Below are 18,655 nucleotides of genomic sequence, written 5' to 3' on the forward strand. Positions count from 1 at the left end.
AATGACCGGGGCAATTCACCTCCCCACTCTGTGCCTCAGTTTCCCCATCTGTAAAAGCACTTTGAGATCCAATGATGAAATGTGCTGCATAAGACCTAGGTATTATTTTAAGACCTCAATCCTGTGAACACCAACACATGTGAATAACTTTGCATGCGAGTTCATTGGTACTACTCACTTGTGTGAACTTACTCATGTGTATAAGTGTTTGCAGGACCAGGATCTTAGACCCTGATTCATCAAAGAACTTAACTTTAAGCATGTAAGTAAAGTTGAATCCGGGCCTAAGATAGTAAGCAATTTGGAGCAAAAACTGCATCTTCCTGCAGATGGCCTGTGTCTTGCATATTGCAAGTGCATGAAATACAAATAATAAATAATAATTAGGGGACCTGTCTAGATGCATTATTGTGGAAACTGATTTTTTGCCTAAATTGTCAAGCATTTTATTTTATCCTCAATTTTTTCTTATCATTCTGCTGTAGCTCATTAATTCTTCTTCCATCTATCCCATGCACCCTCCACCCCCCAACATGAAAACATTTGTAGGCAACTCAGCCTAGATGTCCCAAGCCTTCAAGTTGCTGAGCGCCTCCCAAGAAGCGCTCAGAATCTCTCTGAATAATTGGGCCCGCAGGGTGCTAATGGAAGGATCTGTGACATATTGGCTTTGTGTGTGAACGGTGTTGCTTTCTGGGGGCTGACACACTGAGAGGATGAGGGACTTACTACTACCACTAGTAGCTAAAAGAGTTATTCTATAGCTCACATGTTAGAAATTTGCAATTTTGGACCTTATGAATTAGGATTCTAGTCCTGGCTCCTTAAGTATAGGTGTGAGTTATCAGGAGGAGTTGTCCTTGATTATTTTAGGGCTGAATATAGTGTTTTCTCTGAGTGCAGAATGTCATATCTATTTACTTTCTTCAAAGAGGTGTGTCAAGGATTAGTTGGCTAATGTTTGGAAGTACTTTGGAAGAGTGATCACTAAGACAATTTACAGAAGGCTTTTGATATATTGGAGCATTAATTGAGGATGGGTTTTTCAGGACTCAGTGTTGACCTATTGACATCAATATCCTATTAACTTCAGTGGGAGCAGAGTTAGGCCAAAGCTAAGTGCTTTTGAAAATCTGACCTGTTACATGTGTTGTTTGTGCACTATATTTCTATAAACTAATGCAATATAGGTTTAGCTCCCCAGAGCTAAGCTCACCCATATAAGATACAATTACTAATATAGTAAACATTGGGGTAAACATGACTGCCTTGTGCTTCCAGTTATTTGAGCTGGAAAACAGATCTAAAAATATTATTACAAAACTTTCTGTTTGAAGGAACAAAATATGGACACTGTGTAGAATCAAGTACGTGGGTTTATTACGCACAGCGCTGGCGGAGTGTCACCTTGCTTATTAGGCTCAGAGACACTGCCAAACAATTGATTATAATGAATTATATGGACTTTCCATGGGCAGAAGAAAATGACAGGGTAGGCAGTCCCAAACCCCTGGATAGGTCTAGCAGCAAGACAAGATAAGCACAGTAGCCAATGGTCAAAAGGTTACATAATGTCTCCGCCCCTGGTTTCAGGTTAACACACATTGTTAACAAAGGTTGTCCTTTGTTTGTTCTGCTTCTTAGCTAATATTGTTCACTATTTGCTCATACACCCAGCAATCACATTCCGCTCTCAGAAACTCCAGCACAATTCACACTGACCTCAGTGGAAATTGCAAGTGAGAATCTGAGGGCAGAATTTTTCTGTATCAATGAACTGAGCATCTGGGCTTTATGCTGAGCCTCTGTGCTGCACATCAGCTTGCTTCCCATTCAGCAGTTTCATATGATCCACAATGGAGCATAGGTGCATCTAACTTGAGACTGTGCATAGTTGCACAAGACTGAAGTTTGGAGCAATTCAGATTCCATTGCAGCTTGGGAGTGCGTACAATTGAGTGGGAGGTGGCAGTGATGGTGCTCTGCAAGTTTGTCATGAAGGTCCTCATTCTGTAACCACTTCATGTTTAGGATTTGCAATGAAAGTTGTTAAAAGTTCCATCCCAGAATCAGAATTTTGTGTAAGGGAGGAATTTGCCCTGGAACCACATACCAAAGGGACAAAACCCATTCCAATACCAATGCCAGAAGCCTGAGCTCTACCAGTAGCCATACCTGTACGAGTATGTGGGAACTACTGCTTTAGTCATACTTATGAAGAGTGATGTGATCGCCGCATGCTTTAATACTTTGATATTGAGTCACGCACGTGCTGTGTTCATGAAGGAAATCATGAAATAAGATAAAATGTTTCCAGGCCTTTGTTTTAATAGATTCAAATTTCGTCTGCTGGAGATGAGAATAAAGCCCACTCTTTGTCTGATGACAATTAATTTTTTATATCCGGAGAGTTTTAGTACACAATGCACTGAGCAACATTTCTTTCAAGTGAAATTGATGCATGATCTATCTGGTTTTAAGATTCTACTCGATAAGTTTATGGAGGAGATGGTATGATGGGATAATGGGATTTTGGTAAGTAATTGATCTTTAAATATTCAGGGTAAATAGGCCAAATCCCCTGAGATGGGATATTAGATGGATGGGATCTGATTTACTATAGAAAACTCTTTCCTGGGTATCTGGCTGGTGAATCTTGCCCATGTGCTCAGGGTTTGGCTGATTGCCATGTTTGGGGTTGGGAGGGAGTTTTCCTCCAGGGCAGATAGGAGAGGCCCTGGAGGGTTTTTTTGCCTTCCTCTGTAGCATGGGGCATGGTTGACTGGAGGGAGGCTTCTCTGCTCCTTGAAGTTTTGAACCATGATTTGAGGACTTCAATAGCTCAGACATGGGTGAGGTTTTTCATAGGAGTGGTGGGTGACATTCTGTGGCCTGCGCTGTGCAGGAGGTCGGACTAGATGATCAGAGTGGTCCCTTCTGACCTTAGTATCTATGAATCTATGAATCTATGATATCCTGAATATTGTACTGCTGTAGCTGCCTTAGTTCAGACATGAAAGTCAGTATCCACTGTGTAATTGTTTAATATTGTAGCAAGTGTTGCTATTAGCTTGAGAGTTCTCCATCAGATTTCAACCTAAAATATTGGAGAATGAATCAAAATAAAGGACTTAAAAAAATAAAAGTGCAGGGGCATTATTCTGCTCATGGATTCAAAGGATAGAATTTTGCCCTATAAGGAGAATCTGGGAATGATTTAGGATTAGATTATTTAGCATAAATAAAATAGAGAGAACATCCTGTGGAATATGCAGTTGAGATCTTTGCTGCAAATAAGTGATCTGTCATTTTGAATGGAGAGGAATATTTTGACCTACATTCCAGAAGGGAGGTGTGGAAAAGCAAGGGGGATCCTGTTTTGACACAACCAGTGCAGGGATTTCTAGCTCCGAATTTAGAATAAATCCTGAGATAAGCTTTCGAGTTTCTTTGTACTGTAGCTCTGTCCCAATACACTTCCATGTCCTTGTGGTCACACTCTCACAGCATTGGTCTGGCTAATGCTTCAATGAGCGCAATTTTGGGAACTCAGAAGTTCCAGATCCAACTTTTGACTACTTCTGTGACCTTGAGAGAGTTACTTCTCCATCTCCAAACCAGAGATAATACAGTAGAATCCTTTTGTCTGCATTAAGAGGAATTACAATTAACACTGTATGCCATTTGAATTGTAAGGCAGGGAGCCCATCATGTATCTAGACAGGCCTGAGGAGTTGAGATGGACATGGAGGCAATACATAGCCAACATGTAGTTCATGCCCAGTTCCAACACATTTCCCTCCCTCCACTCTTCTGAATGAGCCTTCCTCTGGCCCTCTATGGATATTTGAAGAAGTCCCCCAACCAAACAATCTCTGCTACTTGCTGCCTTCTTCAGCACTTGGCACCTTTACCAGGAAGTTCATGCTTCCCATGACAATTTCTCAGTCTTCACTCAACCAAAACTGGTGATTTTTGGAAAATGTAGATGGGCCCAAATCAAAGTGAACTTTGAAGAAGCCTTGGCCTAAACTTCATTGCTTGGGCTCATCCTTGCTAGTAACCTCAGGCCAAAGTGTGCAAACTTGAGTGACTAAAGCGGTGCAACTAAATCAACCTCTAGGCATCTAGAGGCCTGATTTTTAGAGGTGCTGAGCACCCACAGTTCGTGGAACCTGCAAGGGCTCAGCATTATTTGAAATGAGGCCACTTGCCTAACTTTGGGCACTAATTTCAGAGTAGCAGCCGTGTTAGTCTGTATTCGCAAAAAGAAAAGGAGTACTTGTGGCACCTTAGAGACTAACAAATTTATTAGAGCATAAGCTTTCGTGAGCTACAGCTCACTTCATCGGATGCATTTGGTAGAAAAAACAGAGGAGAGTTTTATATACACACACACAGAGAACATGAAACAATGGGTTTATCATACACACCGTAAGGAGAGTGATCACTTAAGATAAGCCAACACCAGCAGCAGGGGGGGGAAAGGAGGAAAACCTTTCATGGTGACAAGCAAGGTAGGCTAATTCCAGCAGTTAACAAGAATATCAGAGGAACAGTGGGGGGTGGGGTGGGAGGGAGAAATACCATGGGGAAATAGTTTTACTTTGTGTAATGACTCATCCATTCCCAGTCTCTATTCAAGCCTAAGTTAATTGTATCCAGTTTGCAAATTAATTCCAATTCAGCAGTCTCTCGTTGGAGTCTGTTTTTGAAGCTTTTTTGTTGAAGTATAGCCACTCTTAGGTCTGTGATCGAGTGACCAGAGAGATTGAAGTGTTCTCCAACTGGTTTTTGAATGTTATAATTCTTGACGTCTGATTTGTGCCCATTCATTCTTTTACGTAGAGACTGTCCAGTTTGGCCAATGTACATGGCAGAGGGGCATTGCTGGCACATGATGGCATATATCACATTGGTAGATGCGCAGGTGAACGAGCCTCTGATAGTGTGGCTGATGTGATTAGGCCCTCTGATGGTATCCCCTGAATAGATATGTGGACAGAGTTGGCAACGGGCTTTGTTGCAAGGATAGGTTCCTGGGTTAGTGGTTCTGTTGTGTGGTGTGTGGTTGCTGGTGAGTATTTGCTTCAGATTGGGGGGCTGTCTGTAAGCAAGGACTGGTCTGTCTCCCAAGATCTGTGAGAGTGATGGCTCATCCTTCAGGATAGGTTGTAGATCCTTGATGATGCGTTGGAGAGGTTTTAGTTGGGGGCTGAAGGTGATGGCTAGTGGCGTTCTGTTGTTTTCTTTGTTGGGCCTGTCCTGTAGTAGGTGACTTCTGGGTACTCTTCTGGCTCTGTCAATCTGTTTCTTCACTTCAGCAGGTGGGTATTGTAGTTGTAGGAATGCATGATAGAGATCTTGTAGGTGTTTGTCTTTGAGGGGTTGGAGCAAATGCGGTTATATCGTAGCGCTTGGCTGTAGACAATAGATCGAGTGGTATGATCTGGATGAAAGCTAGAGGCATGTAGGTAGGAATAGCGGTCAGTAGGTTTCCGATACAGGGTGGTGTTTATGTGACCATCGCTTATTAGCACCGTAGTGTCCAGGAAGTGGATCTCTTGTGTGGACTGGTCCAGGCTGAGGTTGATGGTGGGATGGAAATTGTTGAAATCATGGTGGAATTCCTCAAGAGCTTCTTTTCCATGGGTCCAGATGATGAAGATGTCATCAATGTAGCGCAAGTAGAGTAGGGGCATTAGGGGACGAGAGCTGAGGAAGCGTTGTTCTAAGTCAGCCATAAAAATGTTGGCATACTGTGGGGCCATGCGGGTACCCATCGCAGTGCCGCTGATTTGAAGGTATACATTGTCACCAAATGTGAAATAGTTATGGGTCAGGACAAAGTCACAAAGTTCAGCCACCAGGTTAGCCGTGACAGTATCGGGGATACTGTTCCTGACGGCTTGTAGTCCATCTTTGTGTGGAATGTTGGTGTAGAGGCTTCTACATCCATAGTGGCTAGGATGGTGTTTTTAGGAAGATCACCAATGGACTGTAGTTTCCTCAGGAAATCGGTGGTGTCTCGAAGATAGCTGGGAGTGCTGGTAACGAAGGGCCTGAGGAGGGAGTCTACATAGCCAGACAATCTCACTTACTAGAGCACTTGCTTTGCAAACAGCTTTGAACCTTAGGCTGTTCACCCAAAGTGAACCTCTTTAGCTTTTGCAATTTGCTCATCATTATTAACAAGGTGAGTGAGAAGCTTACTTCCACTGGAGATCTGATGCACATAGGATGCTCTGAACATTTCAGCACCACTTTCCATCTGACCTTCTCATCCCCTGGCAGCTGTAACTCCTCCTCCTTGAATCTCACCCCATCCTTCCTCCAATCTGTCTAAAACTCCGCTGCAAAAATCCTCTGCCTTGCCCAGCTCTGATCCTGCTCAGCCCCTCTTTCAAATAAGTTCACTTTAATAACTTCACCTTTTTGCTTCCTTCATCAGATTCAAACTCTTTGTTCCCCATTTCAAATGTGTCTTTCTTCTCCATGATTGTTCAGTCCCTGCTGCTCATCTAATGCACTCTGACCCCCAAACCCACTTCTGTGCCTTCTTTCTTTCAGTCCCTACTCCCAAAATCTCCTTTGAGGGGAATGCCAATGGCACCCTCTTCTCCTTTAAGGCCTTTCACAAAAGCAGCTTCTCCTGAGAAATGTGCTTTTATATTTTAGTTGAACAAGCAAACAGAATCTCTGTGGTGTAACCCGCAAGGTGTATGCAGGACTCATCTAAGCAATCTTCCAAGTGATCTTACTATCTTCATCTTCATTTTCCCTGAGTTAGATTTCTGAGCATGCTGCATTCAGGTGATCGTGGGCTCGCAGGCCTCAAGGGAGATGCTACAGCCAGTGCAAATTAGAGTAGCCCCAAGGGTGCTCTAATTTGCAACAGGGACCAAATTGTCCCCCAGCTGAACAAAGGATGTACTTTCTGAACACCTTTGCTGCTATCTGCAGCATTGCTTTTAGCTTCTGCAAAGAAATACAGGCATTCATCACCAGTGTGACTGTAACTATACACCATACACATTTCAGGAAGCAATGGGAAAAGTCTATACTGCTAGGGGAAAAAATTATGTAGCTATTAATCTCTGCTCTGAAATTATAAGGTGTGTCCATGTTTTGTGGGGAGTTTTATATAATGCATTTCATTGTTGTTTTACATATAAAAATACAAGGTACTGATATCACTGGGCTACAGATACGGTGTTCACATTGACCATACTGTTTTAAAAAAAAACAACAATCCTTCTAAAACTCATCACCATACAAAGATTTATCTTAAATAATATCAATTTCTCTAGGACATAACTCATTGTGATAGGCACCTTAGCAATTCCATCAGTCGATTAGCTTTAGATAAGACGGATAGTTGAGGGCCACAATAATTTGGAAAAAGTGAAATATTTTGCAATTGCCATTAGCTATAATGTCCAGATCAAGGTGGAACAATGTGTGCTGATTGTATGACCTGATTGTAGCTTGATTGTATGGCCTGGGATAGCAGGGGACTGGACTTGGTGAGGTCCTTTCTAGGAGGCTCTTTCCAGTCCTATATCCTACATTCCTATAGTCTGAATGGCCATACCTCCTTGTAAAGATGAGAGTAGTCCAGTTTCTCATGGATCTGCATTTGTCCCACAAGCCACACCTTGTCCACCATACTTTAATCCTTGCAGGAGAATCCCTGAGGAGTGCCAAATAACTTCGGGCAGCCATAAGCAGTTTTAGTAATCTCCTTGGTTATGAATATAGTAATTCAGCCTGCAGAAAGATCACAGGTGCCAGTCCAAAGGTTAGCATGTAGTGGCCAATGTGGGTCCAACTGCAGAGTGTCCCCTGAAGAACACACATTCTTGTGGCATTAATATTCTTATAGGACAACAAAATGAATAGCTAGAGGACTGAAAGGCATCAGAATGTTTTAAATTCTTATCAGTCAGAGGACACCCTTGTCATTTCCCCTACCATGAATATTGACTGGAATTAAATGGGTGAGAACTGGGTGTCCTGCAGTGCCATGTACGGAGCAATTGCTTAGGAATGTCTTTGTGGTCTGTGCTGTTTTGAAAATAATTTATTCTTAGTCCAGTGCTTCTCTCATTCATCATCACTATGCACGGGCAGCTCATTTAATAGTCTAACAGGCACCAAGCACTTAGGTGACCAGATAGCAAGTGTGAAAAATCGGGACAGTGGGTGAGGGGTAATAAGAGCCTATATAGGAAAAAGCCCCAAATATTGGGACTGTCCCTATAAAATTGGGACATCTGGTCACCCTACCAGCACTTAAAGAGGGCATTGAGCTGAAAAGGCCAATTCTCCCTATCATCAGATAATGATACTGGCTAAATATTGGTGTTTGTCTTCTTAATGATAAAGCTGGCACTTCAGCCAGGTTAATGGAGCAGAAGCAGTGTGGCAGACTAGGTAGAGAGGATGGTAACATTGGCTGCATTGATGTTATAGTGCCCCCCCTTCCCCCCCGCAACAGTGAATTCTCAACTGTGTTTAGTTGTTGGTTACAAAGACACTGATCAATTACCATAGCTCCAGCAGTGTCCTTCTTGTATGTGAAACATTTATTTGGGATCTGATATATGAACAGCATCATGAAAGCAAGTTAAAGTGTACTGGTCTGCATTAACGGAGGAAAATTGATCACTTTTGCTTATTTTGTAGCCAAAAGCTGGGTCTCTTGGATCGGGTTCGTGGTACCAATACTAAAGGAAAGCTATTTACCCCTCTGAATGTAGATGCCATTGAAGAAAGTCCTTCTAAAGAGCCTAAGAATGTTGGCTTGAATAATAAGGAGCGTTTTCGCACTGCATTCCGAATGAAAGCGTACGCCTTTTGGCAAAGCTCAGAAGGTAGCACATGTCTACTAATTCATTTTTAACCCTCCCAGATTCCTTCACCCTGTTACCATGGCTTTTTATTTTTTTAATCCATCTCCTTTTGAGACTTCATGACCTTCAAAATAGCAAATCAACATGATTAAAATAATCTGGGGCAGACACAGTTACTCTTTGCCTTTGCGTGGACAATTTATGGAACATTGGGGGAAGATTTGGAAAATAATGCTGGAATCCAAGCAAAGCAATGCTCAAAATAAAGTGTATGTATTCCTCAAAACCAAACATGTTCTGTATTGATACGCTTTCAGTGGAACCCACTTATAGTCAGCGTGGAAATATGGGAACTCAGGGGCAGTGATTACATGTATCTAAGAAAGTCTAGTGACACTCTAGGCTAGTATAATCTACGCTTTTTTGAAGATTCTCTCAGTGGTTTTGTTGCAGTAACTTAAACTCACTCTAAACTTGCTCACATAGACTCCCTTGGACTTCTCTGAACTGGCCAATGTGTAACTTGGACACCCAGCTCCTTACACATCATCTGTGAATTTGGGCCATTGAGTCTTATCCCCTGCCTGAGAGAGAAGTATAGCAAAAAAAGCAACTCATGGGAGGTATAAGACTGTGTGAGTTAAAGTAGGCCTGACCCTACGGTGCTTTACTTTACACCTTCTTTCAGCTACTTAGGATGCTAGTAACAGCATCTCAGACTCTCATACATTGTTAGAGTAGGATGTAGTAGGTCCAAGGCAGCCTAATTGCCATTGAAGCATCCTCAGTGTAACAGAGTCTAGATTAGTCCCTGGGCGCCTCTCACATTGCTGCTGAATTTGGCCCTCGGTTTATAGTGATGTAAAGTGAAAATCCCAAATGGTCTCAGTTTATCAAGTGCAATTTTCAAATTATAATTTCAGTTATAAGGAACCTCTGATTTTAGGTTTTGTCTTGTCCCAGGCCACACGCACACCTGTCCTCTTCTCTGCCGCGCATCTCCTTGCACAGTGGGGATCTGCACCAAGCAGGGGGCTCACCTCACTTATACATCCCCGTAAATCCTGTCCCACTTTGTGCAGGGGAACCACAGCAGTTGCACTGCCCAGAGAGCCTCTGTAGCCACAGGAGCATGTGGGAGGGAGAGATTTGTACCTTACTGAATTTCTGTGGAAAAAATACCTTTACTATAAGAAGGTTCCACTGTGGGCCTGATCCTTCTGCACCTCAGACTCCTGCTGAAGTTACTGAAATTTTGGGTGCACAGGGAATGCCTGAATGATCCTATATCCGCATTGGTCTGACATGGGGGAAATCCAGTCTGAAGAAAGGAACAAGTTCTTCAGAAAGGCAATAGGTCACCACCTGAGGGCAGCCTTTCAACCGCAACCTTCCATAAAATGGCCCTTGCCAGTGGCAGTCTTCAGATCACATTTTCTCCTCTTCTTTTTTTATCTTCATTTCCCACTAAATAGACTATTTTGGCAATGACTTATTCATTAAAACTCCTCAAAAATAGGAGGTCCTAAATCCAATTGATAAGAAGGAAAGCTCTAGATGGTTCATGAAATGGCTAGAATTTTGGGAGACTTTCTGAAACCACAAAATGTCTTTGCATTCTCTTGGCCTGGTGTAGAAGAATGCAGGGGGACATCACCCTATTCAGAGGATAAATTCTGGCCAAAGGAACTTCTCATGGGTGATTATTGACTGAAATTAGTTTATATTACTGACTTGGTTTAATATTGTTTTAAACAATGTTGTAAATTGTGGTCTGATTTTTGCATGCATGTGTTTGACCTTCTTTACAGATGCAGGAACAGGGGATCCCATGACTGAAGATAGGGGTTACAGTAATGAGTTCCTTATGGAAGATATGATCCCCACATTGAAGGCAGCCATTCGAGCTGTCAGGTAAATATCCTTTATCAGTACTGGCTTTGACCTTTAATGCTTGGCCTATGGGAAATCACTGCATCATGTCACCAGGTTGTTCATTGTTGTTGGGTCTTTAAATGGAGTAGGGAGTTAGATCACAGTAGGCACGTGGAAGGGAGATAACTAGAGTCAGTCAAAAATTATCAGATGGAACAGTTTTCTGTAGAAAAAATAATTGATTTCAAAAAAAAATTCAACAAAAAATTATCAATGTTTTGCTTCAGTAATGTCAAAACACTTTGTTTTGAATTTATGACTTTGACTTTTATATTATTATTGCATAATTTATAATATAAAATGTCAAAATGATAAAGTGCTTTGACCTTACTGAAATTAAGTGCTTCAATAAGGTTGGAATTTTCATTTTTGTGGGGAATTGACTTTTCTTTCTGATTCAAGATGAAAGGAAATTTTGAAATGTCAGAATTTTCCATGGAACAAAAATTCTGAATTTTGACCAGTTCCAGGGATAATAGGAAATAACAACAAAATGGTTTGGGGGGGGTGGATTTTTGAGTAGCTATTAAAAAATCTCAATATTTGCAGCTTGCTAAAGCAATGATTAGTGAAGTACACGATGAATCAACAAACATTTAAAGCATTTAAACACCAGTAACACAGTGGAATTATTTAGGTTGGTACTAAGGGATATAATGACGATGAGAAAGATGATATTAAGAAAGGGAAAATGTAAGCAGAATATCAGGATAAACTTCCTGGCAATTAGATCTATTAGCTTGGGAAATAATTTCACTAGCAAATTGGTGGAAGCCTCATTATTTGGGACATTTTTCATAGGTTCTAAGGTCAGAAGGGACCGTTGTGATCATCTAGTCTGACCCCCTGTATAACACAGGCCATAGAACTTCCCCAAAATAATCCCTAGAGCAGATCTTTTAGAAAACCATCTAAACTTGATTTAAAAATTCTGAGTGATGGAGAATTCTTGGTAAATTGTTCCAAATTAAATGAGACAGGACAAAACAGTTCCCTATGTACAATAGGAAACAAACCTTCAATGCTGTGCAATGGCCTAGAACACCTAATAGGTCTTTTCAATCTGTAATATTTATGATTTATCCTAATATTTTTGCTGATTATAGAACATAATTAGACATTTGGATATATCTGGCATATGATATTTTAATATCTTCATTCTTCAAGCAAAGCTTTCTTAATTAAATTTGAAAACAACCTTCTGTTAAGATTTTCTACTGAAAATTACAAGAAATATTTATGTGAAATCTTGCGGATATTTTTCAACACAGAAAGCCCCTCATTTCCTGGGTAGGAATGGACACACGATCCTGTGGCCTCCAGCTGACCCAAATGTCACCTCTGTTCCCCATTTCAGTTTTTACATTCTAATAGACCCAGGGCCCAGACTGTAACTGAAGATGTGTGACGCGTCTTGCTCGGTATCACAAGAAACATGCTTCAGAGTCTGAATGCTGGCAGTAGAGGTCAATTCCAAGGTTCAGTAATGCACACCACACATCTAGGATAGGAAACCAGCTCAGTAGCAGCTTGCTGTTCCCCCACTCAGAAAATTACACTAAAGCCACAGAAAAATTGACTTTCCTTGCAGTTGTACTCACCATTCATAGCTGTTAATTCTTCACCGTAACCTGACCATCTTCCAGGTGAAAGAGCCATGCAAGGGCAGGTGCTAGAGTTCCTCAGACTCTGTTGAGCACATCCTACTTAGGGACAATTCAAAGAGGGTGTCCACCATTCTTTGAATATGCTGGCAGCTGTAGCAGAAGCCTAAGGGGCCATGTTCAGAAGTGTCCTTAAATAATGAGTGCACCCAGTCAATGAGTACATGTGCATGCGGTGTCCCATCTAAAATTTTGACTTAGGGTATATCTACAGTGCAAAAAAAGGAATTCATCCACGTTAACTGACTGGATTCAAATAGTACTGAAGACACAGTGACTCAGTTTTTAACTCAGGCTAGCAGCTCGAGTTAAACCCCAGATTTCCCTATCAGCTTTGACTCAAGCTGCTAACCTAGGTTGCTGTGTCTTCACTGCTATTTTAACCCGAGTTAGTTAACAACAAAGCTTTTTTTTGCAGCATAGTTGTATCCTTGGGGTGTGTCTGTTACCCGGGGTTCCTTAAACCCAAAGTTCTCAGTAACATTACTCTCTGTGAGGCAGTACCAGGAAATAAACCAAGGGAGATGCAGCACCTCTGTCTGCTATGTGGTTGGCACAAATCACACAAAATCAAGTGATTTCACTTAAAGCCTTCACTTTATGAGTCTCCAGCACTCTCGCCAGAATGCCTTTACTCAGAGACTCTGCTTTATTTAGTCTCAAGCACACAGAAACACAATAGGTTATAGAGCACCCCCAAACAATAGTTACCCATGGTCTGGAGGGGTCTCAAGTGGTCAAATGACAAGATTCAAGTGGCCAGCTATAGGTCTGTCTCTGGGAATTCCAAGAGATGTCCAGAAGGTCAAATCCAAATTCCTGGGACCTGTCTACCCCTTTTATGTTAGTAACTAGTACAATTACATCAACTGTTAATCAAAGAAAAACCTTTAAGAAAACGCTTTTTAAGTTGTTAGTTATATAGATTTGTCTTTGCAGAATCTGCAGTCTTATGGTCCCCGACACACATACACACACCAAAAATCAAATATAGATAGACTTCCTGTTTTTCACAGATGCTTACCCCAGCTTCTCAGAGACGACATAGAGTCAGGCTCACTCCATGTGGTCGCTGCCTTCTCCCTCCCAGCTTTGCCTTAGTTATGCTAAGTTCCTGCAAAGGCCTACTAAATGGCTAACTGCAGTAAGCAGAATAATTGATAGTCCATCCCAGAGACTTGTGTTGGTGGGGCTCGCACTAGCGTGTTAACAATAGTAGTGTGGACATTGCCACTCTAGCAGAGGCTCAGGCTAGCCATCCAACCTCAGAACATTGTACTCCCTGGGTCCGAGTTTGGGTGGCAAGCCCAAGACTGAACTGATGCTGCAATATCCACACCGCTATTTTTCATATGCCAGCATGAGCCCAGCTGGTTCATGTCTGTTCACCTAGGCGGGGAGGCTTGCTCCAGCTGCAGTGTAGACATACCCTTAGAGACAATGCAGATGTATCTCTGAATTACAATAGGAAATGGCACTTCAGGGATCAAGTTCTACTACTACTGCCCTAGTGGAGGCTTGCCTGTTAATGTATGGTCTCTAACACCTCTAAATTAACCCATGCTGGTTTATAGTTTAGAGACTGGGTGGTTCATTATTTTTCTCCTCTAAAGTAAAGCTCATATAAACTAACGGAAGTAACAAATAAGAAGGAAAAATGCCATATAGATGATCTTTCTTTCACAAACTCCAATATTGTGCCTCTCAGAATATTAATGTATTTTGCCCTTATATACACTTTAAATTTATGGACACAAGATCAGGGACTGGTTTAAAGCTAGCTAATATATGTTACTGCAGCATCATTTGAAAGATGTGTTTATTCATTTATTTTACATGGATTTTTTTCATTTTGCCACATTAGACCAGTAACCTTAAGACTGAGTTGTCTGCATGATATTTACAAGCAGGAATAAATTAGCATCTCTCTCCAGCTCTGTGCAACCCCAGTTGATTAATTCACTTTCTATGTAAGCTCAATGGGATATGAACCTAATGTGTGTGTGTGTGTGTGTGTGTGTGTGTGTGTATGTATGTATGTAATATAATATAGTTTACACAGAAATTGAATGCTAACTGGAAGTAATTAATTAAAAAGCTCTTAAAGGATGCTTTGGCTTATGATCAGTTAATATTTGAAATTGAAATGCAGATCAGGTTCAAAATGATTCGGCCTGCTATACATTTTACAAATGATCTTTAAGAGCATAAGAACGGCCATACTGAATCAGACCAATGGTTCATCTAGCCCAGTATCCTGTCTTCCGACAGTGGCCAATGCCATGTGCTTCAGAGGGAATGAACAGAACAATCATTGAATGATTCATCCTCTGTCGACCACTCCCAGCATTTGGCGATCAGAGCGTGGAGTTGCATCCCTGTTCATATGGGCTAATAGTCATTGATGGACCTATCCTCCAGGAACTTATCTAGTTCTTTTTTGAACCCCATTACAGTTTTGGCTTTCACAACATTCCCTGACAATGAGTTCCACAGATTGACTGTGTGTTGTGTGAAGAAGTATTTCCTTTTGTTTGTTTTAAACCTGCTGCCTATTAATTTTATTGGGTGACCCCTAGTTCTTATGTTATGTGAAGGAATAAATACAACTTCCTTATTTACTTTGTTTACACCAATCACAGTTTTATAGACCCTTTATCATCTCTTCTTGATCATCTCTTTTCCAAGCTGCAAAGTTCCAGTCTTTTTAATCTCTCCTCCTGTATAGTAAATTGAACCAAAACTCCCGAAACAAACACTCCTATACTTTGTTGTACAAAATCCAGATCCAGATCTGACTTTTATGGCCTGGGGCCTTGCCTAATTAGGTTGATATTGGGAAGATCTACTGTGCCCATATGTATTTCTAGGAAAGTCTAGTCTGCTAATGATGAATAGCAAAATATGAAATCTGTTCTTAACAATGATTTATTATTAGATATTCCCTGCATGTGACTTATTGTCTCAGGTTGACGTAATATCACATGTTCAATTCTTTATCATGCAAAGAATGTTGCCTGACTAGAGCTTCACCTATAATTGACCATTGTGCTGTTTATGTAGGGGGCTAATAATTGTTCAATTTACTATGCAGAATTCTACAGTTTCGTCTCTATAAAAAAAAATTCAAGGAGACTTTGAGGCCTTATGATGTAAAGGATGTGATAGAGCAATATTCAGCAGGGCACCTTGATATGCTTTCCAGAATAAAATACCTTCAGGCAAGGTAAGATCGCTGCAGGAATGTGATAAATGTGGAGCGTGTGTGTGTGATGAGGAAGTGAAATTGTACTGTGTATGTGCTAGACAGCTCACCCTAACTCAACATGCTGCTAATGACACAGGAACAAAGGTGGTTCCTTCCAGCATCAGTCAAAGAATCTTTAAACTATCCAGCACACAACTATAGCCGGTTTATCAACTCACCCCTTAAAAATAGTTTGGGAGTGTCTCCTCTAAGAGGGAAAGATAAACAAGTAGTTATGATAACCACATATGAAAGGAACATTGTTTAGTAGTTAAAGCAAGCAACTGGGAGTCATAAGCCCTGGAAATGACTCTCAGTTTTGCAACTGATTCTCTGTGTGACCCTGGGCAAGTCACCTATCTCATCTGTACAGACAACATATAAAAGTAAAGTAGTAGTTGTATTATATGGCAGCCATTCCTGGACATTGCTGGGCCTGATTCTCTATTGACCTGCACCTTGTATGATCATTTACACAACTGCAAAAAAGTGATTGCTGCCAAATGAGAATGTAGCGATTTTAGATTCACTTTGCATAGATGTAAAATAAATGACCACAAAAGGTGCAAGGTAATGAAGAATCAGGTCTGGAGCTGTTACAGATCTTCAGGTAAAAACAAACAGTTGAGCCATCCAAGAAGGTTTATTGTAGTGTTGTTTGATTTCTCTTGAGCTAGGTAAATTCAGTTCAACTCTGTTGATGGTTGGACCTGGGGGAACTTATCTTTCACCTTTTAAAAACAAACTACACTGTTCTTTTTCTTTATACTTCATAGTTTGTTTTAATTTATTTTTCAATATAGTTTGTTCTATGTAGTCTGCATATTTAGTGTCTTCTGTTCCACTTCACTTTTATTAACGTTATATGACGGTGGCTATTCTCCTTAATTAAAATAACTTCTAATGTATAGATTTTAAGGCCAGAAAAAACCACTGTAGAGTCTGACCTCCTACATAACACAGGGCATGGACTTTCACCAAGTAATTCTTGCATCTAGCCTGTAACTTGTGGAACTAGAGCAAGGGACTTAGTTGCCTAAATCCCATTTTCAAAGGTAACTTAGTCATTTTGGAGCCTAAATCTCATTAGATGTCAATATGGAAATTGGGTAACTAGCTCCTTTCTGCTCCTTTGTAAATCCCAGCCTAGATTCTTACCCATACTTACCTGAACCTTTGGATTCTGCATAATTTGAATGGAAATTTCAGAAAAGCAAGTGGTTTCCTTAGCTTTCCAGGTCTTTCACTTCTGGTCATGTTGGAAGTACCAAGATGGCTTTTCATGCTATGTTTTAACACTTCTAGATTAGAAGTGCTTGAACATGAGGAAATAATTTTAAAAGAAGTTAATGGAACATGTGAGAGGCTCCAAAATGTTCCACCCAGTTTGGTTCCAAATACAAGTGAATGTTTTGCAGGTGGGATTCTTTGTGCAGCCTGAAATGTCTATTTTTTTGTTTCAAACCACTAAAATAATTCATCATAATGAAAACTATGATGATAACTAAATATGAACACTGCCAGAAATTTATTAGATTATTGAAATGGTTGTAGAGGATTGCAAATATTGAGCCAAATTCTGTTCCCATTCTGCTGGATTAAATCTAGAGTGTCTCCACTGAAATCACTGGGAGCAGCAGCTGTTTTTGAGTATTTCTGTAAATCAAGCCATTAATTTAGGTGCATAAATATGGATTTTCATGCTATTTTTAAATGCCTAAGATTGAAAATTGTGGCCTAAGTGACTTACCTGTGGTCACACAATGAGTCGGTGGCTGAGCTGGGAATCCCAGTCTATTGCCCTAACACTAGACTCACTCCCTCATTGTACTGTTGAGATATAGATTGCTGGAGGGATACTGAGCAGTTTTCATTTCCTGTAGGTATTTAAAGAAGACCTTGTGCATGTTTATCATATCTTGTTCTTTTCTTCTTTCAGAGTAGATATGATTTTTACCCCTGGACCTCCATCTACTCCCAAGCATAAGAAATCCCAGAAGGGAGGAGCTTTTTCTTACCCTTCACAACAATCTCCCAGGTGAAGTTATTCTGCTTAATATTTTGTGCAGGCTGTAATAGAAATAAAGTGGCCATTCATGTCCTAAAATTTTTGCAGTTACTTCAGTCACCTAACCAACATGCTACCATGTTAACAGATGTTGAATGTGAAATGCTTTCAGTTGGAATGAGCATATGTTATCATAAAATAGTGGATTTTTGGTTGACAAATTACATGCTGGACAAACATCCTTCTCTTAATTTAACTGCTCAGAAATAGGGATAGCAGAAAAAAGACGAGATGTTCTGTAATGGGTTGAAGGTGTTGTATAAGAACATTGGATGGTGAACCTGATTCACCACTGGGCTAATCCAGTTTTACTCCAGTGTAGCTCTGTTGATTTTGGTTCCCTCTAAACCAGTTTAGCAACGTAAAACTGGAGTGACATGGTAGCTAGTCAGGTCAAGTTTTTTATATACTTGGCTTGTAAACTCTTTGGAGAAGGGGCCATCTTTTTGTTCCGTGTTCGTATAGCGCCTGGCACAATGGGGTCCTGGTTTATGACTTGGGTTCCTAGGTGCTAAAATAATAATAATAATGAATAAGCCTTTATTTCTGTTATCTTACACAAATAACTTACTGTAATAAAATGGAACATGAAGTGCTAACAAGACTGTTGGTTCCTTTTAGAAATGAACAATATGTAGCCAAAGCATCCACAGCAGATACTGAAGACCAAAGTATGATGGGCAAATTTGTTAAAGTTGAAAGACAGGTATGTACTTACAGGACTAAAAGAAGAAGACGTTTATGTTAGTTTTCCATGAAGCTGCTAGTTAAGTGAATAGTGCATGTTTTTACAAAGCAGTTGGTGCATCTTCATTTTGGTTGGTGGAATGGGACCATGCCATGAAGTTTCAATCCAAATTTCCTACCTCCTCAAAACTCATCATTG

The 18,655-nt window shown here is 40.7% G+C and overlaps 1 protein-coding gene across 1 annotated transcript in view; it reads left to right on the forward strand.

Annotated features, from left to right (window-relative positions):
• The window catches only part of KCNQ3 (potassium voltage-gated channel subfamily Q member 3), a 318,729-nt gene that overhangs the window by 290,423 nt on the left and 9,651 nt on the right, over positions 1–18,655 (forward strand). Inside the window, exons 10-14 of the mRNA XM_038390679.2 lie at positions 8,689–8,876; positions 10,667–10,769; positions 15,549–15,680; positions 17,641–17,739; positions 18,391–18,475. Coding sequence (XP_038246607.1) covers positions 8,689–8,876; positions 10,667–10,769; positions 15,549–15,680; positions 17,641–17,739; positions 18,391–18,475 — 607 coding nt within the window. The remainder of the gene's footprint in view (positions 1–8,688; positions 8,877–10,666; positions 10,770–15,548; positions 15,681–17,640; positions 17,740–18,390; positions 18,476–18,655) is intronic.

The sequence above is a fragment of the Dermochelys coriacea genome, chromosome 2 (genome assembly GCF_009764565.3).
Source record: "Dermochelys coriacea isolate rDerCor1 chromosome 2, rDerCor1.pri.v4, whole genome shotgun sequence".
In the NCBI taxonomy this organism is placed as follows: Eukaryota; Metazoa; Chordata; order Testudines; family Dermochelyidae; genus Dermochelys; species Dermochelys coriacea.